At 40.3% G+C, this 18,183-nt stretch overlaps 1 protein-coding gene across 1 annotated transcript; it reads right to left on the bottom strand.

The window, feature by feature from the left end:
- Positions 1-2,446: 2,446 nt before the first annotated feature.
- Positions 2,447-17,340, bottom strand: clptm1 (CLPTM1 regulator of GABA type A receptor forward trafficking). The gene is made up of 14 exons (XM_084950443.1): positions 17,206-17,340; positions 12,709-12,845; positions 9,789-9,912; positions 9,487-9,645; positions 9,176-9,293; positions 8,995-9,080; positions 8,266-8,386; positions 7,922-8,166; positions 7,332-7,425; positions 7,036-7,226; positions 6,788-6,883; positions 6,437-6,572; positions 5,604-5,771; positions 2,447-3,713 (listed from the first exon to the last, which is right to left on the bottom strand). Exons 1-14 carry the CDS (start codon positions 17,254-17,256, stop codon positions 3,535-3,537), a joined length of 1,905 nt encoding a protein of 634 aa, XP_084806569.1. The 5' UTR covers positions 17,257-17,340; the 3' UTR covers positions 2,447-3,534.
- Between the last annotated feature and the right edge of the window lie 843 nt (positions 17,341-18,183).

An 18,183-nucleotide genomic window follows, 5' to 3' on the forward strand; every position in this document is an offset into this window, starting at 1 on the left:
AAAGTGTTGAGCCAGATCTCATTTCTATATGTTCTGCTTTCAAAAAGCCGGACTATCTTACACTTTTTGTGTTTAGCAACAGTCCTTTAGGTTTTCTGAACATCTTTCAAAGTTTTTCTTTGACATTGGCTGCTTTTTCATTTATTTCCAGCCCAGTCTTTGACCTTCACCTGACCACTGACCTAACTCTAGTAAACATAAACTAACTCAAGGATGAACCAGTGCTGTGTCTATACATACCAGCTTAGCGAAGAACCAGTTTCAAATTTTGTCTTTGTGCACGTTGTTACTCGCAGCATGTCACAAAAACACAATTAGTTTCCTTTCTTTAGCCAAATCTACAAAAAAAAAAAAAAAATGCTAAAGATAACAGTAGAAACAGTAAACAGTGTTTTGCACATAGAAAGTGAGACTCAGAGCTATCAACTGAAAACATGGTATATCTCAACATGGTGAGGAGAGTCCTTAAAAATCTGAGGAAACTGGAGAAGTTGAGGAGGAAACAAAAATGTGTGAAGAAATGAAGGGCAGCTAAAGACTTTGCACAGTACTCCACATACAGTGGCTTGCAAAAGTATTCGGCCCCCTTGAACTTTTCCACATTTTGTCACATTACAGCCACAAACATGAATCAATTTTATTGGAATTCCACGTGAAAGACCAACACAAAGTGGTGTACGTGTGAGAAGTGGAACGAAAATCATACATGATTCCAAACATTTCTTACAAATAAATAACTGTAAAGTGGGCTGTGCGTAATTATTCAGCCCCCTGAGTCAATACTTTGTAGAACCACCTTTTGCTGCAATTACAGCTGCCAGTCTTTTAGGGTATGTCTCTACCAGCTTTGCACATCTAGAGACTGAAATTCTTGCCCATTCTTCTTTGCAAAACAGCTCCAGCTCAGTCAGATTAGATGGACAGTGTTTGTGAACAGCAGTTTTCAGGTCTTGCCACAGATTCTCGATTGGATTTAGATCTGGACTTTGACTGGGCCATTCTAACACATGGATATGTTTTGTTTTAAACCATTCCATTGTTGCCCTGGCTTTATGTTTAGGGTCGTTGTCCTGCTGGAAGGTGAACCTCCGCCCCAGTCTCAAGTCTCTTGCAGACTCCAAGAGGTTTTCTTCCAAGATTGCCCTGTATTTGGCTTCATCCATCTTCCCATCAACTCTGACCAGCTTCCCTGTCCCTGCTGAAGAGAAGCACCCCCAGAGCATGATGCTGCCACCACCGTATTTGACAATGGGGATGGTGTGTTCAGTGATGTGCAGTGTTAGTTTTGCGCCACACATAGCGTTTTCCATTTTGGTCTCATCTGACCAGAGCACCTTCGTCCACATGTTTGCTGTGTCCCCCACATGGCTTGTGGCAAACTGCAAACGGGACTTATGGTTTTCTTTTAACAATGGCTTTGTTCTTGCCACTCTTCCATAAAGGCCAACTTTGTGCAGTGCACGACTAATAGTTGTCCTATGGACAGATTCCCCCACCTGAGCTGTAGATCTCTGCAGCTCGTCCAGAGTCACCATGGGCCTCTTGGCTACATTTCTGATCAGCGCTCTCCTTGTTCGGCCTGTGAGTTTAGGTGGACGGCCTTGTCTTGGTAGGTTTACAGTTGTGCCATACTCCTTCCATTTCTGAATGATCGCTTGAACAGTGCTCCGTGGGATGTTAAGGCTTGGGAAATCTTTTTGTAGCCTAAGCCTGCTTTAAATTTCTCAATAACTTCATCCCTGACCGGTCTGGTGTGTTCTTTGGACTTCATGGTATTGTTGCTCCCAATATTCTCTTAGACAACCTCTGAGGCTGTCACAGAGCAGCTGTATTTGTACTGACATTAGATTACACACAGGTGCACTCTGTTTAGTCATTAGCACTCATCAGGCAATGTCTATGGGCAACTGACTGCACTCAGACCAAAGGGGGCTGAATAATTATGCACACCCCACTTTGCAGTTATTTATTTGTAAAAAATGTTTGGTATCATGTATGATTTTCGTTCCACTTCTCACGTGTACACCACTTTGTATTGGTCTTCCACGTGGAATTCCAATAAAATTGATTCATGTTTGTGGCTGTAATGTGACAAAATGTGGAAAAGTTCAAGGGGGCCGAATACTTTTGCAAGCCCCTGTATTTTGTTGGCTTGTTTGTGCTCAACTCCAATCTACGACCTTGAGTTCTGGATGTTATGATGGCTGTTCTTGGACAGCACAGACACAAACAGTTACTGGCTGAAAATTGGACCTCAACTCATAACACAAAGATGAAAGAGTTCAGTAGTGTAGATGCCGTGTTAGCACAATTTGTATTTTCTGTAACATCAATAGAAATTAATGTGCAAAATGAAGTGTCATGCAAAAATGTTGTCCTAAAACCCCAAACAAATATTTAAAAAGGTGTCAAAAAAAAAACACAAAAAAAAAACTTTGCATAGACATTTTAAATCACACTTAGTTTTACTATAAACATGAATCCTTGAAAATATATGTACCAATATGGAACCCCTCATCCTTTCAGGATTTACAGCACTCAAAAAGGAAAAAAAGAAAAAAAAGAGACACTGTAACTCTTCCAGCACAAGCCTGACTCTACTCGACTCTGCTGTGTCCGTCAAAAGTGATTTTGGAGCGTGAAGATGAAACCATCCAAAAAGTCAGATGACCAGCTGAGGAAGGGGAGGGGTAATAAAAATGAGACTTGCAAATTACCTATTGCTAAACAGTTTGACATCGGTAATATTAACATGAGGCTGTACAGTTTGAGGAAAATACAAAAGAATGCATCAGTGACTGAAAAACAAAAATTAAGTCATTGACAATATTAATATATTTATATTAATACCAACAAGGCTGTTATTTTTTTTATGTTCAAGTTTAGAACATTAACCATTTGTTTAAAATTCAGGGTAGTAGTCATTATCTCGTGGGTAACGTCCTGCACGGTCATCCAGTCGCCACCTCGCTTCTTCACCAACCTCCATTGCGGCTCAGGATCTTTCCAGTTTCCAGTACTACTCACCTGTTTCCGACCAAGCCGAAACAGAGTGCTCACATGGAATGAAAAGGAATCTACACAAAGAACAAAAGCTGCACCTGGCCTCTTTTTCCTCTGTATAAAAATAATAAAAGTAGCACAACTGCGACCTGTTCCCCTCCCAACATCTACTTCCAGACACTGTTACCCTCTGAAGTGGGAAAAAAAAAAAAAAAAAAAAAAAAAAAAAAAAAAATCATACAGAATACAGTACATCACATTTTGTTTTACTTCACTTGAACTGCAAAACGGAGGGCAGGGGTGGGTGGGGAGCAGAAATAAGAATTTACCAAGTCTACACTGAATATGACTCTCTGTGCATCCACAAAGAAACCAGAGGGAACAGCTGAACTGCATTTTTTTTTCTTTTTTTCTGTTTTGGTAGCGGCATCCATGATAGCTAAACAACAACTCCACTCCATGCCCACTTTCCACAAGTCCTCTTCACTCCAGCAGTGAGAGCCAGGGAGGAAGATGAGGGTGGGATCTCGCTTAATCATTCTTCTTCTCCCCTTCTGGTTTGTCTGTGATTGCAGCGGAGGCGGCATCTGGCGCAGGGGCTGCTGTGTTGTTCTGGGTGTGGTCTACTCCGCTGGTACCGAATTCGTTGACCCTGTTGGGATCGACTCGATAGATCCAGCGCTGGTAAAGGTAGATGAAGAACACCACATCTGCAGGAGAGGACACAGTTTGGTCCAGTGAGAAACCAGCCCCAATCAGACTTTTTTTTAGAGCTAAATAAATAAAACTGAATTGAGACCAATATGTTACTTAAGAAGCATCAAAAACAAGTGAAGCACTGACATCATCTCCCATCAAAGCTGAACACGCTATGATGGCAAAAACTGCACTGCAAGCAGAGAGATGAGAACGTATTCACGTACAGTAGAGGTCCAGTCAGACCGTCTCTTCTAAAGAAACAAATATGCTCACAATGCAGTGCAAACTCATCTGTCTTTGTTTTAAATACCAGATTTGCTTGTCACCTGATTTGGTTACTACATGCTTGTAAAGCGACAGTTGCACAACATCCTGCCCATGTATACAGACCAGTATTACCACAGCCTGTTATTTTAAAGTGAGAAATCTTAAGTACAAGCGTCCCTTGTGGCCGATTACTGCTTAGTTTTCTATTCTTCTCACAAGCGAGAACGTTTAGTTTCATTTTGTTGTAATTGATATAGAGATAACTAAGCCTTCTTGCATACAGAATTCCCCTTGTTGGAAAGTCCAAATGCAACGTTCAATAGGTACATCCAGTATATAACAAAGTTACACAGTGGGCTTAGTATAAACCACACCTGTCCTCCTAGTTTAAGTGAATATATGAATTCACCAACACTCAGTGTAGAATATACTTGATACATCTTTCCACTCCATCCGTTTTCTTCCTCTTATCCTTATCAGGGTTGTGTGGGAGCTGGAGCCTATCCCAGAGGCAGGGTACACCCTGGACAGATGTCCAGTCTGTCACAAGGCTAACACACTTAAACAGACAACCATTCACACTCACATACACACCCAGGGACATTTAGAATCACAAATTAACCCCACTAATTTTCACTTTCCAATTATTTCACAAATCAAATGACAAAATGTTTAAGAGCTGGCTGCACGAGCTGATGAATGACATCTTTGTTGTTTCAAAGACATGTGACAGGTCTCCATCATCTGCTTAGCAGCAACATCAGTGTCCTCAGTGCAGTGAATATCAACCAAATCATTACTCCCAGTTTGGTTGTTACTGACTTGACTTCTTGCTGATGTGAGCGCTGCTCTAAACCACTTTTTCGTGTCCAACTTAGCGAGTTAGCACAGACAGCAAACGAAAATTCACATTAGTGTCGCCCACCTAACATCTAATTGACTGGCTGGCCACACAGTGTAGGTGGTAGCTGTTTAATTTGTGAAGCAGGGGATTTTATTTAAAGGCTTCCTAACTGCAAAGTGTGTAGGTTTCAGTTTGCACAGCAGGGCTCAGTGCTTCATTACCAAACTGTATGAACTAACATGAACTGTACAGCAGGAGAAGAACTACAATTTAGGCTTTTCTTGTGTCAAAGAAATATTTCATGAGCGGCAGCACGGTGACCTTTGTGGATGATGATTAATGATCACACCAAGTTCAAAACTGAGATCTGGTGAGTTAACACTAGGTGGAGTTAGAGGATTATGAAAACCAACAGCTGTCACAGATCCAAGAATGACAGTTAAAAAAACATTTAAAAAAAAGAAACAATCCTCCAGTATGAGACAGTGATTCTACATTTTCTTTTTGAACAATATGCTCCAGATAAAAGAGAAATCAGGACGGCATTTTGTTTAAACACAAAACCACCCACGTCAACTGGAAACCGTTCTAGAGAATGAGGCAAATCTTAAACCACCTCCAACAAAACACTCATCTTAATGCTACAAAGTCAAAGCTGCACTGGCTGAGGAAGCAAAATGATGATGTTTTAGGCGATTAGCTTTCTTTGATCCTGGTATAGTTCTTAAAAAAAAAAAAAAAAAAAAAAAAAAAAATCAACATATTAATGAATATCTGAAAGAAAACTCACCATCTCTGAGGCATCCTATCCTGTACATCATTGGCATCTTGATTACGAAGGCAAAAAGATCATCAATAAAGGTATTGAGAGCCTTGTAGGTGAGCATCCTCCATGGGAGGTGAGCTACAGACTTCATTTTATAGTTGATGAAAAGCTGTGGCGTCATTGTAATAAAACCTTTAAAAAAAAAAAAAAAAAGACAGAAAAAGGAGGTTAGATTACACTAAGAATTCCTATATCACAGGCAGTAATTTAACCAGCAGGAACCATCACGAGTGAGTGTGCCAGGTGAAGTTTATTAATACACAGCACATTAGCTAAGGCTACTGGGAATTGAATGCGTAACCATGATGCAAGTATGAAAACATTAGCTGCGAGTCCGGCAGCTCAGAGGCGAGGCAATCGAGAGAGACCAAAATAAATCAGCCTCCTCTCTGGGCTTTAAAATAGATTAACATAAAAAACTGAAAAAACCTGCTGGATGACAGAGTAAAAATCAACCCCACAGAAAGAAAAGAGGAAACATAAACATTTCCAGGAAGAGCACACAATTCATCTAATACTTTAATGCCAGGGATCTCTAAAATGTTTATGCTAAAAACTCAGGAAACTGTTTTGGTTTTTATGAACTTTATCTCAGAACGTTGTCTCTGTATTTTCTATTCATTTCATCCTTTTAAGATAACCTTTAAAATATTATATCTAAAAACCAAACTTTTAAGGAACACTTCAGTATTCTTCATTTATTTCATAGTTAGTAAATCCAGCACAGTTTAAGTTCCTTCAGCCTGTGGATTAAGTTTTAAGACCTCAGAGTATAAAACTGCTTCAGATAAACTTACCAAAGGTTAACAAGAAGCCATAGAGCATGCTGAGTACCCATGAGTACCAGCCTTTGTGCTCTACGTACAATAAACTGTAGACCGCATAGCAGCCAAACAGAGGGTAGAGCAGCCATGACAAGTACTTGAAGGCCATCTGTTCATGAGATAATGAAGAAAAGAAGATGTCACTCATCTTTTTATCAGAAATATCCAAGCAACTTACAGAGAAATACATATTTAGAGAAGCTTCCTTCAGATAAACATTTAAACAGACTAATTTAATCATGTTTCATCCGTTCTGAAGACAATCATGTGAATGCATTTGTTACATCCACCATTCTGAATGTGACTGGTGTTGGTTTCACTTACATCATCGTAGATTTTGGTTGAAGACTCCACATACGTCGACTTATCTTTGAATACCAATCTTGGGAACACTCCTGCGAATTTGTTCTCTCTGTCCAACTAGAGAAAAACAACAACAGTTAAGAATTTGGTGGAAACGACACTCGATGAATAAACAGTTTAGCATCTGCAAAACGTAAGGAAGAGCCTGTTAGAGAGTTTAATCAAATGCTGCTCATCCTGCAAGAAAAAACTAATGTTTTTCAACTTACTTTGACATCCATGACCTTGGTGATTTTCCACAGGTCAATGAGAAGGCCAATGAAGACGCTGACCTGCACCACAAAGTTGGTTTCGTTGTCCAGAATGTACAGCAGCACCACTAGAGACTGAAATACTCCAAATATGATGGAGCGCACAGATAGACCTTCTAGAGACTGTCTGCTGTTCCAAAACTGGATATCTGAGGAGAAGACGGAGCTGAGGTCAAACTCGGGTAGGCGCACACTGTTCAAACTATTCTCCTCCTGTTATGTGAAGTCCTGAGTACAGACTGCTGCGATCTTACCGTTCTTGAAGGCGAGAAACTCAAAGATGCTGTGCACAATGGAGACAACGATGGTGAGTCCCAGCAGGTATGGATTGGTTTCCAGGAGGGCCACCTTCACAAAGACTTTATTGTTAAACTCAGTTTGCTTATAAAACAATGAATCTTCTATATGTTCAGTTGCTACAGAAGTTAATCACCCTAGAAACAGCCCACATGATAGCTTTGTAAATAACTAAAGTGCACCTGTCCAAGTATTTGGGATTGGGACTACGAGTATTTTTCTTTAATACAGTGTCAACTGAAAATTAGAGTAGCCTGTATTTGGACACCAAGATAACAAAGTCCCACATTACACCCGAAGAGCAGAGGTCACTCAATTATGAAGTGCCAGTTTCCACTCATCACACGTCTTGCATTTTGTTTTCAAGTAAAAGGTAATCTGCTAGAAAGCATTTGAAATCCTCTCCACCTGGCACATACCAACTCAAGTACACTTTCTTTTAAATATATGTGAAATACGATCACAGCATCTAAATGAGCACCAATATTAAAGCCCAACTTGCAGGAGGAAAACTTTAGTTTCGTCTCAGTAACCTTTGACTGCTTACCTTGACTGAGTCTTGGTCTTCATCGGATTGCTCGTAGGTGTCCTCAGGAAGGAAATTCCAGGGTGAGCGAGCGTTCTGGGCTGCATACAGCTGCCAGCGCCACAAGGACAGCGGGCAATAACTGAGGCGGAGCGGGAGGCTTTTTAGGGTCTCGTTGATGGGATAGTAGTCCTTCTGAAGGTTCCAGTAGTCATTGAAGTATACAATGGGATAGTAGTCGCCACTGACTGCATCAAACTTAACATCTAATATAAGGTAGGGTAGAAGAGCAGCAATGTCAGATAAACCAGAGCTTTAAATAAACTATGGATAAATAACTGTCACATTATACTTCCGATACTTACACTGGTCTAGAGGAGGTGGAACAGAGCCCTTCACCCAGGCTGTGTGGTCATCCACCATATTGATAGTGAGGTTGGGGTGCCAATGTGAGATAATCTCCACTGGACCGTGGCTCTCTGCTCGCTGTGAGGAAACACCCAACGTGTCAGTGCAAGCATAAATATATTAATCTGGTAACTGCAAACTGATCATCACACAGCTGCTACACTTCTTACTAGTACAAACAAAGGCAAAGTCACTTTGGGCTCAACTGCACTGTAAATTATCTACATCTACTCACAATAAGCCCTGTCCAACAGCAAAGCACTCAAAAGAAAAGGACTCTGGGTTGGTTTACATTATTTTTAAATGCGCTTTAAAAATAAAAGTGACTTGATCAACCAACCAAATAAAGATATACATAAAGAAAGGTAAAACCATTGACTGTGTACATTTGGTTTGGCTGTCAGTTTTCAAAGTTCTTCTGTTCAGACGTCGGTAAAGGGCAATCATTTACAGACTGTGAGAGAGCCAATAAATGGTTCTCAGTTTCCAAAGTCTTTGATCTTAGTCTATTTTTCCTCTGCTGCAAAATGTGAAGGCAACTACCTCAAATACATTAACTGGAAATTGAAAAAACCCTAGAAATTACTTCACATACTTGCAATATGTGAAGTATGCATTAGGAATTAAAGTAATGAAGCTCTCTGCGCTGAACTCAGTTGCATTTTAGGATAAATAATAATCTTAACCTTGATCATCTCGGGGTCTGCTTCCGTCTCTCCTGTGAGCAGATTCTTGGTCTTCAGAAACTTTCTTCGCTTATATTTATTCAGCACTGAAAGAGTTCAAAAGCAAAGTTTAGCACTTTAAACAAACATTACAACAACAGGATATTATGTTAAAGCGAGTGTGCTTTTCACAGGTGCTTACTTCTGGTTGCGTGAACTGTTGCCAGTCTGCGATACTGCCCCTTTCGTTTGGGGTCTGGGTGGAATCCACTTTTAGTGAAGTAGATGTGTATGTAAAGTGAGCCGTTCTGCTGTATTTTCTACAATCAGAAAGTGGAAGAAAAAGAAAATCAGACAAAAATAAACAACTTTCAAATATGCAAACTTCACTATAAACTGGTCTTTCCCGTCCTTCATCAACATCCGTCACATTTCCTAAACTAACAACTGTTCTTTCTCACCGTCCAACTACTGTCTGTCACCCTCCCCCAATTCATCCACAGTAATCCTTACTTCTGGGATATCCATTTCCTTATAGTGCTGGTAGCAGCCATCACCATCTTCCCCTGTGGTCCAGTCTCCATAGACCAGATCCCTGTGGAACCAGAACAGGGCATCTGTGTTGTTGAAGTCAGAGAAGACCTCCTCCTGGGACACGTACACGTACAGATCCTGCAGAAAGAGAGAGATAATAAAGGTGTTTATCATATTGAAACAGTTAGAAACAGTCAGAAAACTGGTTTGCTGTGTGGTAAATAAACAATTATGCAGCTGACGAGGTAGATAAAGGAAAGGAAAAAGGGACAGTGTAATACCATGAGAGTGTCTTTGGGGAAGAGGTTCCTGCTGGGTACCCTGGGGGCACCGGCTGGTGTGCTGGGGTCAGGAGTGGATGGCCCTCGGCGGAACCAGCTACTGATCGCCCAGATTATGAAGATTCTGGTGAAACAAATGCAATCACAGTCAGAGGAAAACAAGGTTTAACTAACAAGGAATTAAAAGAAAATAAGTGAAAAACAAAAAGAACAAAAACATAAAAGAGGAGAAGAGAAGTGGGAAATGAATTGAGTCACTAACACTTTAAAAACTGTTCAAATTCTTAGACAAGGTTATTTATTTCGACCATCTCTAAATAAAAAGAGCTGCTGCAGGCGAGTTAAACTGCAAGGAAGCTAATCAGATTAAAGTTTAACCAGTCTAACTGCATTACATTTCAAAGAAACTGTTTTCCTGCCTCACACAAGGGTGATGAGTCAAACTAGAATAATCTACAAAGACAAAAGAAGAAAGAAAATGCTGCAGAATATTTCAACAAATAATTTTTCATTTGGGTCAAAGGAAATTTGTATCCACCCTAACTTTGTGTGTTTGTGACTTTAAGTGAATATTCACAGCACCTCTTTCCTTTTGTGTTGTTCTAACTAACAGAAATAATTGATTTTGTGTCTGATATTTTAATGCAGATCTCTAATGTGAAAACGCTCTCTGTCCTTACTCCATGTTACTTAGTCTGTGTGGCTGAGGGGGAAGTGTGTCAATTATTGACTGGACCCAGTATGCCAAACCTCCCTTAGACTCTGCTCACACAGATCATACCCAAACACGTTTGACCCCCATGACCAGTTCATCTGACTACTGTGATTGCTTCTTGCACAGTAGAACACATCCATCATGATCGCCAACCACACCCAAGGACAGCTGCCTCCATGGATTTTGCAGTGTAATTAAATTTATATAAAAGGCGTGTGAGAGGACACTGTGCTTCCCCTTATAGAAAATGCCCCAATCAAGCCACAAATAAATACAATTACAAATTTCTTTGTTGAAACTAAGTTTGAGAGCAGGCCAGCAGGGGAGTGGCACACAGCTGCCCATAAAAACCCCTTTAAGAGTCCATGTACTAGTGACATATACAACACACCATACAGTGGAGGGTCAGTTTACTATATGTGACAGATGTGACCATTTTCATTTTTTCCTTGACCCACCATATACTAAAATGCACTTACAGAGAAAAGTGAAATAATTATTTTTACTGAAGTAGAGCAAATGGGTTGTTTTTATTGCACTTGTGATCTTACAACCACAGGAAACAGCAACATAAATTAAGAAAACGTATATACCATCGTAACACTCGTGTTTCCAAATCATGATCCTGAAATGTGTTCAAATATTCAGTGCCAAAGATTTTAACTGAAGGGTTTTAACTGATTAATGCAATATAATCTTCTTAATCTCATAAATGGGCCTCTTCTTCTGCTTGAGAAGTTGCCAAAGGTAGGAAAAGCAGCCAAAGCCTGTTATTCAAACAAGGTGCCAAAAAAGTACTACTCTGGTCCAGCTCTTTTTTTTTTTTTTTTTTTTTTAAATGAGCACTTACCCTAATGTACCGTTCATTTTTATTATACAGGAACATTTCAAAAAAATGTAAAACTGCTAAACTCTTCAAAGAGTGTACAACGATACTGAAATCAAAGCTGAGATCCTCCATAGCTGGGTAATGGCCATCAGACAGCTAGCCGTTACAGCACAGGTACCCACCATAAAAAGCACCTTGAGGCAACTGTTGTTGTGAATTGGCTTTATATAAATCAAACTGAACTGATATTCCTACAAAGCTCTCACACTCAGTAAGTCAACTATTAATTTTACTATAGAAGAAAGAAAGAAAAAAAAGGTCCTGCACACTTCATAACATGTACTAAGTTTTTGTGATCATGCATATATGGATTTTACCTCATTTACGAACTTGGACCAAAAAGTCATAAATAAAAAATAAATAAATCATGCAGTCAGGAGGAAACTTACTGAAAAGCCTGCTGCAAAATTTCTGACTGTTACAAAGGTCACTGTGAGAGATTAGTCAATTATACTGTCATAAAACTGTTAAGGAAGTCAACACGTTGCTCCTCAGTCAATCATGCATCTTTCACAATGTGCGTGAAGTAACTGCAAAGGAGGTAGTAATTTCTAGGGAAAGAAATAAAACTGGCAGTGCCAACCAAAGCAGTATGGACAGCCTATTTTGTGTTACTCCACCTCACCTAGCTACAGCAGCAACATCAGTGGTAGCAGCTTGTGGAGTGCCCTGCGCTCATAGTGGCAGAAGAGGTGACACACACAGAAAGATTTTAACATGCGAGTCTGGCATTAGGCATGGACTATACTTTATGTGTCCGCTATAGGTTCGCTTGTGTACCAATGACAAATTTCGTCAGCTCAACATTCTGTGTGGACGTCCCCATGCACGCCTGTTTTTTTGGATACACATGCTCCCCATGTGACAGACTTTAAGCGGACATCAAAGACGGATAACACGAATGACTACTCGGATGTCACGTCTCCATCTGTCCGTGACCATATCCACAACAGACTATAATCTATTTTTTAGTGGCCTTGAATAAAGTTCAATTCCTGGTTTGAATTATTGTTTCAGTCCCACTGTGTGTGAGACAGTATTTGGAAAGACACAATGATCCATCACTAGTCTCCTCTTAATTATTTATGCTGCACAAAAAAAAAAAAAAAAACAGAATGAAACTAAACAATGTAGACCGCAAACTTTACAGTTAACTCCAGCAGCAGCTCACACCTTTATTATTACCTTACCATTTATATTCACTCTGACACCACTGTGGCATAACACATTTGGTTGGTCATTAAACTCACAGCCAGCCCACAGAGCGAATGATTATCTGTGTGCTGTAAACAGAAGAAAAAAATGCAATAACTCACCTGAAGAGAACTCCTTTAATGACCTGCCATGCATTAGGAGCTTGCTGTTGCTGCTGTTGCTGTTGAGGGTCCTGTGCATTTCCAGCTGTCTGCACAGTCTGGCCATCTGTTGTTGCAGCAGTCCCATTGCTGCTTACCTGAAATGAAACATACGGACAGGGTCAAAGATAGTCACAAAGATGACACAGCAACGGCACAATGTAAGAAAGGATGTTAAAAATAAAGAGCTTCATTGGCAGTAAAAATATCCAGAGACCCAATGTACTTTCCTGAAAGCCTAAAGTGGTGGTATGATTTATTCAAGAATTCTTCATCAATCTGCAGCCAAAACAAAGAACATACAGTACGATGTAGCGCAGCTGTAAAGACTAAAAGGTGCAGTTAAGGTGACAAACCGCAGTTCTTCTGGGTCTTTTATTACATGGCCTTAAGAGTTAACTACACCTCGACCTTTGCATTTTAACTTTTTAAATAAGAATGGCAGATTTGTCGCTCACTGATGCACTTAAATCTCAATAGCAAGTAACAAACATGAAAGACCTAAAAAGCAGCTGTTTAAGCAGAGGATCCCCAGTTTGATACTGAGAGGAGAAGATTGCCTTTGGGCTTGGGTTAGGAAAGGCCCTGGGCATTTAAAAAAAAAAAAATAAATAAAAATCAAACATGTGGCGATACTACCTGTGATGACCCCGTGTGAATAACAGAGCAGCTAAAAGCAGCTACATAACAAACAAAACCTCTGCTACAAAATAAACATCACTTAAAAAAAACAAAAAACAAACTAATATTGGCAAATCCCTATTTACCTATTGTGACCTGTTGACCTAACAGAGCAGGAGAGTCAAACTCATTTTAGCTTATGAGCCACACACAGCCCAATCTGATCTCAAGTGGGTCAGATCAGTATTACCTATATGGAAAAAACAAACACCCCTCTAAATTTCTCTCTTTTAATAAAGTAGTAGAGTCTTAAAACATTCACATTTTTATATTTAATGAACCACCATTTACAAAATCCTATGGCACACCTGATTTTGAATGAAGACAACCCATTTTGGGAACCCCTGGTTTCAAAACCTTTCATAACAGTGTCAGCATGATTATGCAACTTCCCTTGGTTTCAGTGAAATCTGTCATACGTTTGCCCTTTAATTCATTTTTTTCCAAGTTTCTCCATGTCCATGTAACCCCCACCACCCCTTTGGCAAGGCCACCCTCTATTCAAGTGACACAATAGACAAGCACATGCCAAGTCATGAGACTCATTCACTATCTAAACATCTAATCTCCCCTGTTGTCACCAACCAGCAGTCAGCCAGCAGAAACAAAACATGACTTGAGGCAAAAAAAATGTTTTATGTTTAAACAGATTACCATCAGTTTTGTCTCGGGAATTTGCAAACAGAAAATTTTTTAAAGTTTTTGTTAAAACACTGACCTAACGACATCATAATCAGACCGTTTCAAGGACACGGATTGGCTCAAAATACGTCCTTTCATCCTCAGTGCCCGGTACTTTTCCTGCTGCGTTAAAATAGAAGCAATTCGCTAAACAGACAAGGATCTTAGAGTCCTGATGGGATCAACATAATAACCATTACACAGATAGATCCCCTGATAACCTGTTTTTATTGTTGAGCCTCTCTCTTCCAGCTTAGGATAATCATTTACAATTTACACCCTCTGAAACAAAGATTAACAATTAACCACCTATTCTTGGTTCACAGCAGATCCTTAATTTATCACCGAGTCTAACATTAAGCACTCACATAAGTCAATTGTTCACAGGCTCTGGTAATGTGTCTCTAACATGGTGACATTATCTCCTACATGCCAGCTCAAACAATGCAGTATATCAGTATTAGGACAATAACACACTCTGTACACCACCACAGTGGTTTTTATATCAAACAATCAACATGGCAGACTTCAGTGCCTTAATTCAAGGGGTTTCACAAAGATACCATGCTAACTATTTTGGTAATACAGGAATTTTTATAGATAGTTCCCCAGAGGCTCAGAGCCTCAATGTAACTGGACAGTTGGCTGATAAGCAGCTGCGCCAGATGAGGCCGTTTCCCTCGTTTATTCTATGATACAGTCAGCAGATAAAGGACGTGGGGTTGATATATAAGTGTTGAACTTGTATATAGTAGCTGCATACTAGAACTATCAATGCAGCTGCATGTAAAGGAGGACAGGGTGAAAAATGACATGTATAAATAACTAACTTTAAAAATATATATATCATTCATTCAATCACTGCTACACAAGGTCCCTAATGTTTAGGTATGTAGTACTTGTCAAAGCAGCACACACAAATACCAGGATCCAAGGTTACCAGAGAGTCAAACCGAGAGCATCACTCTGACACTTCACTCTTCTCTTCCCTCCTCCAACCCCCAAACAGTATATCCTGCTTCTACCTCTTCCCTGGTTAATTGCTGTAACCGTACCCAGTCCTCCACATCGTATAAATATAATGATACTTCCTCAAACCACCTTCCAGATTTTTATGGTCCAAACCCATGGTCAACTATCTAAGGGGCTACTGAGCTGACAAGCCTGGAGCTAAACAAGCTGGCATACAGAAACCTTCTTTGGATTGGACCAGTGGTTGGTTGGTTGGTTGGCTGGCTGGCCCCCCGGTGCACATCAACCGTTCTCCATCGGGTCACTGGTTGACATTCCTCTCATCACTTTTTCTATGTACTAACAACTGCATACAGCTAGCACCCTACAGAGATACTCCCAGACATCTGCCCCCATCAAAGTCACTCAGATCCTCACACTTTTTATTCCTTCTTTCAACAAACTTATTTTAGGAGCTCATTGTTCACTCACTGACAAGATAATCAGTGTTATTAACTCATCAGTAACCCCCCACCCCCACCCCATTACAAGCAATTCAATCAACAGATTCACCTAGTAGTGGCCCTCAAGAGACCCATTAGGGCTCACTCTAAAAACAACAGCACATTTATCCTGACAGAGCAATTTTATTACAGAAGAAACACTTTGTGTATGCGTTACCCTTGCCCTAGTTTCTGACATGTGTGTATTCACAGAATTTCAAGCACAGAAGAAAGCTTTTTTTTCTCTTTGACAGAAAACATGTAGCAAAAGACGACAATACAGATACACAGTCATTTTTATTTGGAATCAGGCGGCATGGTAGTACAGTGGTTAGCACAGTGGCGTAACAGGAAGATGCACTTTGGCCACCTGGGGTCTCTCTGTGTTGAGTTTGCATTGCCTGCAGTTAAATTAATTGGTGATTCTTTGCCATAGACATGTGTGGTTCTATGTCTCTCTGTGTTAGCCTTACAATACACTGTCGATCTGCCTCTCACCCTGTGACTGCTTGGAGCAGGTCATCTGGAGCTGGTGGTTTGATCCCTGGCTGCTCCACTCTGCGTTCAAACGTATCTTTGGGCAAGATACTGAACCCTGAGTTACTGACAATGCATTCATCAAGGAGAGTAGAATATAAGAAATATAGATATATAAGAACCAGTACATTTCCCATTTCAAATGGGTAACATCTCAGCTATGTAACTACTCTATAGACAATACATTAGTTGCTATCAATACTTTAGATTGAATCATAAAAAGCCAATCATTGACTGTGTCAGTCTTCAATAGAGAATGGATACGCATTTACAATCTTTACAGTCATGCTCCTGTATTCAGTATTTGTGTCCCTAGACATTTTTGAGGATTGAGCAAACGGAAGAGTAATGTTTAGCCATCTAAAAAGAGAGCGATGATTCACAATGACCTCTAGCAGCTTGTGATAAGCATTTGCGACTCTGGAAAATAACTGCTAGCTACTGCCCTCATTAAGGTTCCAGTGCTAACAAGACAATTTTAGGAGCATTTTTCATGGTTGGCTAAATTTGACGACGGCTACACCTGATTCATCCACTCTATCCGTGTTAAAAAGCTCTCAGGTGAATAGGATGTATATATATGTATATATATTTTTCCTTTAGGGGATTTCGAAAATGCACCTCGAGTCAAAAGTTTTCTTGAAATATCTAAGTAGACAGTAGCTGGAAGGATTTAGCATGAGGTGAGAAATGTGCGAGAGGGGCTTGAGACTGGCCTTGTTAGGCAAGACAAGCTGCGTTGTTCAGGTTCAGGCCTTGTGATAAGCTAACTGACACACGCCAGCACTCACTCGGCTCACTTCAGCACACCGGCAGCCGGTTAATTACCGAGTCCGTTGGAGGTTACCGTGTGATTTCAAGTGAGATTTCAACATCGGCCTTCTCGCCGCTTACCGTCGGGATTTCTCCACACATCGTTAGCGCCAGGAGGGGGGTCATTTTAAAACCACCCGGCACTGACAACGTCACTGTGGCTCGTGTATCGACTGTGATCACGTTTAAATGTCAGCGCCCCCCCACACGCGAGCTTCACACAAACCAACCAACTTCCTCTGCCTCGCGCGTTAAAAGTGAAAAACCCAATAACGGTGTCATTCATTTTTACCTCGCCGTTGCTCACGGTAGCTTTGGTTCCTCCGCTCTCCTGCGTCGCCATCTTTCTTCGTCTCTACAAGCGCACCACACTGCTGGCTGGGAAACTGCGCGTAATCTCGCGAGAAGACTGTAGTTACGTCTTCAGAGAAGTGATCGAAAATGCGGTGAATAAAGTCAGGTGATCTTTTTTTCTGTTTTTTGGGCAGGGCCGGCGAAACCCCGTGACACACTTCGTCAGGAATGTTCGATCATGTAACAATAAAATGAAAAAATAAATAAATAAATAGTTAATTAATAATAAAAAGATTATTTTTTCACCTAATGAATAACTTAGTAGATTTTTTTATGGTTATTGCAGCGTTAAATAGAAGTTTATTTCCGAAAGTGGGGAGGGTAAAGACATACTATCCACAAGGCTAAATTTCGGGTTATTATCGCAAAATTTGGACTTCTGAGAAAATAACTCCAAACTGAGAAAATAAACATTTTTTAGAAAAGGAGTTTAAATTTTGAATTGCTAATCAGCAAAAAGTACACCAAAATAAAAGCTTGCTCATCATTGGTGTTATCTTTCTATTCATCCATCCATAGTTCTCACAGGTGTTGCATATAACCTCTCTCATTGGGTCATAGCCATTAATTACATGCTGTCAGTCCTTGTCCATGTATGTCTTATTATAGCTTCTCAGTCCACTTGTCATACTGTTAAGCTAGGGGATTTCCAAGTCAGTATGTCTTTAGTTATGTATCTGTCGCTCATACTCTAAAGTGAGTTTGGATAGCATGGGAGTTTAGCCCAAAGACCCTTACCAGAGCTGGGATTTGAAACCCTAACCTACTGTTCCAAAGAGAGCATTGTTGTCACTACACTATCCAGCTGGCTACAGGAGGAGATCGATACCACGGATGTCAAAACACAATAACTCCTTGCAATGCACGGAGCTCTCCATCTGAAGTCCTGCACCCTGAGGCTCTATGAGCAGCAGAA

Source organism: Perissodus microlepis, chromosome 14 (genome assembly GCF_051167445.1).
Source record: "Perissodus microlepis isolate ML-2025 ecotype Zambia chromosome 14, ASM5116744v1, whole genome shotgun sequence".
In the NCBI taxonomy this organism is placed as follows: domain Eukaryota; kingdom Metazoa; phylum Chordata; class Actinopteri; order Cichliformes; family Cichlidae; genus Perissodus; species Perissodus microlepis.